Source organism: Acomys russatus, chromosome 13 (assembly GCF_903995435.1).
Source record: "Acomys russatus chromosome 13, mAcoRus1.1, whole genome shotgun sequence".
Taxonomy (NCBI): Eukaryota; Metazoa; Chordata; class Mammalia; order Rodentia; family Muridae; genus Acomys; species Acomys russatus.
The window spans coordinates 42430882-42436907 of NC_067149.1; the positions used below are offsets into that span (position 1 = coordinate 42430882).

At 47.8% G+C, this 6026-nt stretch overlaps 1 protein-coding gene across 1 annotated transcript in view; it reads right to left on the reverse strand.

Annotated features, from left to right (window-relative positions):
- Positions 1-3963, reverse strand: part of Vgll4 (vestigial like family member 4) — a 108286-nt gene extending 104323 nt beyond the window's left edge. Inside the window, exon 1 of the mRNA XM_051155107.1 lies at positions 3887-3963. Within this exon, the coding sequence (XP_051011064.1) occupies positions 3887-3950 (64 nt within the window). The 5' untranslated portion in view covers positions 3951-3963. The remainder of the gene's footprint in view (positions 1-3886) is intronic.
- Positions 3964-6026: the final 2063 nt, after the last annotated feature.

Consider the following 6026-nt stretch of genomic DNA (forward strand, 5'->3'; position numbering starts at 1 on the left):
AGCATGCAAGCCAGTTATAAAATCTTATATTCTAGAAAATGCAAGAAAAAAATGACAAAAATATTTTGTAAGCATCACAATAGGATGAGGTATGGTACAAAAGGCACCAAAGTAAAAGCCTGCAATATGGATGGTGGGTGTGGTGGTTCGAATGAGAAATGCCCCACATGGTCTCGGGCATTTCAACACTTGGCCCCCAGTCGGCGACCCTGTTTAGGGAGGCTTAGGAGGTGAAGGAAATATGTCACTGAAAGTGGACTCTGAGTGTTTAGTCTTGCCCATTTCTAGTTCAGGCACTCTGCTTCTTCTTTCCTTTTTTCTTTTTTCTTTTTGTTTGTTTTTCAAGACCAGAGTTTCTCTGTGTAGCCCTAGCTGTCCTGAACTCTCTTTGTAGAGCAGGATGGCCTTGAACTCACAGTGATCTGCCTGCCTCTGCCTCCCTGAGGACACTCTCTGCTTCTCTAATTGTGGCTCCGCATGTGAGCTCTCAGCCTGGGCCCGCTGCCATGCTGTCCCTGCCACTATGGACTCTAACCCTCTGTAAACATAAGCCCGAGTAAATTCTTCCTTCAAGTTACCTTGGTCATGATGTTTTACCACAGCAATAGAGAAGAACCAACACAATGGGAAAAGGCACTGGCTCCCAAGCTGACAAACTGGGCTCAAGCCCCAGAAGCCATATGGTAGAAGGGGAGAAACAGTGCCACAAAGCTGTCCTCTGACCTTCACATGTGTGCCATGGCATGCACCCACCCACACAAACCAATAGATAAATAAAGACACGAAGGTATTGTTCTGTGCTAGGTGTCTGGTCTCCATATTTTGATCACTTTTTTTTAACCAGTAAATGAATAAGCTGGAAAAAGTTAAGGACACCCCAACCTCAGCACGAGCAACCCCGAGAGGGAAGATTCTCCCAGACAAAGAGAACAGGAACAGCAGCCTAGAGTTGCGCTTTCACTGAGTACGTTCCAGGTGTGCCCTGGTTGCTCATGGAATTAACCAAAGTCTCATGAGTGGTGGAATGATTATTTTGGGTAAATATATTCCTTCTAGGCCTCCCAGATAAGCTACTATTGTGTTACCACGAAACCTCCCTTTTTCTATTTACTTTTGCTGGTGTCCTCAGATGTTGGCTTTATTCTTTGCTGGATGACCTCATGAAGCCTCCAGGCTATCAGGTACCATGGGCCTTCCATTTGCTCCCAAATGCTAGAACAATCATATCCTCCAAAATGCCCCCAAGTTTCCAGTTCTTTGGGAGCTGAAGAAAAGTAGAGGGACTCATCTGGGTCAGCAAGATGTGCTGGAAAGCTGATCTCAAGAAACAGTTCTGTGTTCGTAACCAGACACCCCAATCAGATTACACACACACACACAAGGCTTTTTGAAAGTGTTGGGGAGTATGTTAACCACCCCTAAAGTGTAAGAGCAATTTATAACAAAAGCCGAAACAGAATTAATCTAGGGCAGAGTAAGCTGAGTCGGACTGGGCCGGACCAGTTAAGTCTAAGAAATCTAGTGAGAGATGTCGGGCGTCAGGGTCAACTGTGTCTCTAAGCTGCGTGACCTCTCGCGCACTGACATGAGGATGCACTGCCACTGTAGTGGACAGACACAGAAAGTGCAATGCCAATGCCTTGAGTCCTTTGAACCTTACTGTGGCATACTGACCAGAAGGAAATCCTTTCAAATGTCCCAGGGATTGAGTGTAGCTTGGCGACCGAGTGTGTGGACCTCCCATGTGGGGTTCCCTGGGCCGTTCCCATAGGCAACACACAAAAGGAGTGTCTACTCGCATCCTTGCATCCTTGCACTCCCCTCATCTTCTTTGCAAAACCAGATCCCAGGAAGCCGCAACTACGGGGGAACACGGAGGACCACAGAAGCACACCAGCGCCTTCCCAATCCAACAGGAGTCACCAAGTGTCCCTGTGTATCCCCGAGTCTACCTTCTGATCACTGTAGCTGTCCGTGTGATTCACTCTTACTCTGGGAAACACCTCCAGGGCCTCATGGGCAGACAGCAGCAAGATGTCCCCTCCCCTTGCAGTAATTAGTTCTGTGCAGGTGGCCCTACCCTGTACGCTTACCTCCTCTTCTACAGCTTTTGTGTCTCTACAACAGTATGTTCCTTAAGCTCTACATTACTCTGTGCCCCCTTTCGCAACCGTCACTCATGAAGTTGGAACCTAGGTAGGTTGGCTCCTGAATAAAGCGATCCTAAAACTGAGAATCACGAACGGGGGGAGGGGGCTTTTTAAAAGGTGGGGGCAGGTACTGGATAATAAGAAATTCCTCAACTTCACATTCAAGGGTACAAAGAGTCACGATTACCTTTCATTGTTTTAAATCAGCTGGTTTTTTTTTTTTTAAAGATTTATTTATTTATTATGTATACAATGTTTTCCGTGCTTTTAACCTGTGGGTCACAACCCCTTTGGGGGTTGAAAGAACCTTTCATGGGTGCTGCCTAAGACCAACAGGAAAACACAGCTATTTACATTATGATCCATCACAGTAGCAAAATTATAGTTATGAAATAGCAACAAAAATAGCTTTATGGCTGGGGGGGGGGTCACCATAACAGGAGGAGCTGTATTAAAGGGCTGCAGCATTGGGAAGGTTGAGAACCGCTGTCTTAAATGATTCCCAGCCTGGGATACTAACATAGAGGAAGTCAAATGCTTTCCCACCAGCCATGTCAGTGTGCAGCACATCCCAGACAGCTAGTCAAGTCAACCCGGGGAGCGGCCATCTTTGGCCACCAAGGAGTTTTCTGATGTTCTGATAAAGTCCTGTCACCAGAGCTGCCTCTCCCTGTGGCCCTGGAAACGACACTCAGCATCCCAAAGCTTCCATTTCCCTGGGGAGGGGTAATTACACCTCATCACAACGCATTCAGCCACAGCCCCCAGTAATCAAAAGCTCACTACCTGGGAACCGTGTAAGAGCCTGCGGAGGAGGGGGGACTCGACGGCTATCTTGTCCAACCAGTTCTCTAAATGATGACTTTGTGTGACTGGAGGAGACACACAGGACCCCTTGAGTACATTGAAGACCAGGAGAAAGCAAAGGTTGGCACCAAATACATGAGCCCCATTAAAGCCCCACAGCACCTCCCAATCTTTTTATTTTTTTAAAGATTTTTTTTTTTTTATTATATATACAGCATTCTGCCTGCAGGTCAGAAGAGGGCACTAGATCTCATTACATATGGCTGTGGGCCATCATGTGGTTGCTGGGAATTGAACTCAGGGCCTTTGAAAGAACAGGTGGTGCTCTTAAGCTCTGAGCCATCTCTCCAGCACTCCCATTCTTAATTATAAACCCATTAGATTAGAAAAGTCGGCCCAACAGCTAACAGCAAGCACTGTGTATCATGAGGACATGAAACTCAGCGGACACCAGGCATGGGTGGCACGCCCTTTTGCTCTTACCACTGTGACTTCGGGGCCAGACTGGTCTACGCAATGAATTCCAGGCTAGCTAGGGCTACCTAGTGTGATACTGTCTCAAACCAAAAAACAAAACAAACAAACAAACAAAAAGATTTATCTTCATTGCCAATCCACAAAAGCAAGCTGCAGGAGAACAAATTATAGTTCCAGCCCTAGCACCCACGGTGAGAGCTAAAATGTGTGTTCTGGGACGAGGCTTGCCAGGCATGCACAGGACCATGGGTTCCATCCTCCAAACTGCCACAGATAACAAATAAACCATCCCTGATACTTGGAATGAGGACACCATGCTGCTCCTTTGGAAAAGCAACCAAAATCACCAGGACACAGTCACAAAAACAAGGTAGAAAAGGGCTGGGGGGGGGCGTGGGGAGAGGGTGTTTAACTCAGAACAGGAGACGCTAAATACAGATGACTTGACTCACGTTTTTCATCGTCAGCATGCACCAGAGAGGCTGCCCTGGACAACACATCCAACGGTGTCTCCATTCCTGGAAGAGCCTGGAGGGGAAAAGAATAGATGAAAAAAAAAAAAAAAACACGTAAACAGAACTTGCAAGACTCATCTGTTATTCTGGTAGCTAACAGCCTACTAGGGTTACAGCATGAAGTACGTGCTTAGCACACACTAGGCCCTGGGTTCAAGCCCAGCACCAGAAAGAGAATTGAAGCTAATTCTAGCAGTCAGCAAAGTAACTCCTCCATCAAGGGCAAATAGCTCTTCTCTTAGAGAGACAGCAGGGCCCTGGGCAGGAACGAAAACTGGGGCTAAATAGCCAAGCCCAGGAAGCACTGTTGGAGCTCTGGGGCGAGACACTGGGAGTGTTCACACCTGTGTCACTAGTGTTTATAAATGTTTACATGCCTTCATGGCGAGCCTGTGCAGACACACCCGTAAAAACTAGTCTGGGGAACAAAGGCTGTCTGTGAACACAGCACTGCCACAGGTCTGAGAGTTTGGCGGTGGTCAGTGTCATTTATGAGTCTTTACAGAAACAACTGGATGAGCCTGCCATTTTGCCTTCCTAGCTGAGAGTCACCCAGCAACAGCAAGGCCTCAGGAAAGCCAGACAGCTGCAGCTTCAAATCGGCTGTGTGTGCCCAAAAACGCTGAGCCTTCTGGAAGGTTAAAGCACATTTTGAGTGCAGTCGGACTCTTCTGATGTCATGTCATATAGTGTACCTTGTGACCACTGGCGCTGATTTCTGTGCCACGGTGTTTTATGAGCCTGTTTGTTTTACAGCACTCACTGTGCAGTGAACCCCAGCCGGGCATGCTGCACAGACCTCACCCCAGCCCAGACCGCCTTAGTTCCAGTGGAACTGTTCCCTTAGATTATGACGTGGCGGCTGTAAACGCAGAGGCTGTAAGCTATGAGCAGATCCCTAAAAAACAAGGCTGTTTCTGACCAGTTTCCCTTCCTGAATAAAACAACCGCACTAAGTAAACAAACACATCCAATTATCATGGGAACACACTCGACTCAGGAACTAAGGAGAGAAAGTTCGAAATGCCACTTTTTAAAGACACCCCCACCCCCACCTTTATTCTGTACTCATCAACATTTACCACAACCTACTATGAAGGTCACACAGTGGGTGGCAGCCAGGCTTTTCTTCCTAAGACAATACTTCAGGCTTCCAAGGAAGCATCAGTCCTTGATCTTGCACTGCGACCCCACTCGGTAAACACAGAGGCCGTACTGGGTGTTAAGAGACCAGACTGGGACCAAGGTAAGCAGCTGCTTCCAAAGAGCTTGTGGTCTGCGTGGCGCATGACCCTCCAAGAACTCAAGCTACAAGGGATGGGTTTCCAGAGCATAGCTTTGAGATGGCCCCGTTATTAAGAGCACCAGATGCTCTTGCGGAGGGCCCAGGTTTGAGTCCCAAAGCTTAGGTGGCTGTTCACATTTATTTCCCTACACCCAGCCTCCATGCTCACCAAGTCAGAGGACAACTCTCCCGTTCTGGGACTTGAACTCAGGCCATCGTGTTTGGTGGCAAGTGCCTTTACCTGCTGAGCCATCTTGCTGGTCCAGGGTTGGTTGGGAGGGCTGTGCTTTTCTATGGTAAATTCATTTGAAGAATCTTGAAGCAAACGGCAGTGTGTGCCTGTGCTGTCACCGCGCTAGGCCCTAGGCAAGGGATGGAAGGCTGCACACAAGTCCTTGCCCCACCCCCGTCAGCCTCCCAGTTAACCTGAAGATTGCCTAGGGTGATGGCGGATTACAAACAGCTGTGTGAAATTCCAAGCCATTTCGTGAGCCAGGCCCTGCAGACACCGAGGTGGGGATTCTAAAAGGCTGATGGAAAAAGCAGCTGAGGAACCTAAAAAAATAAACTAAAAAAAAGCCGGGCATCTGTGGGAACCGACAGGAGATAAGATCAAACAAGGAATGTGCTTTCAAAGCATTTGTGTACAAGGAAGTGCATACCTGTCATCCCAGCATTGGGAAGGCCAAAGCTGAGATCAGGGGCTGCAGGGATGCCTCAAAGGTTAAGAGTTTGTGATGAGTTATCTCTTCTGCCAATCGACAAAACAAGCCAATCGAAGCCAGATTGAAA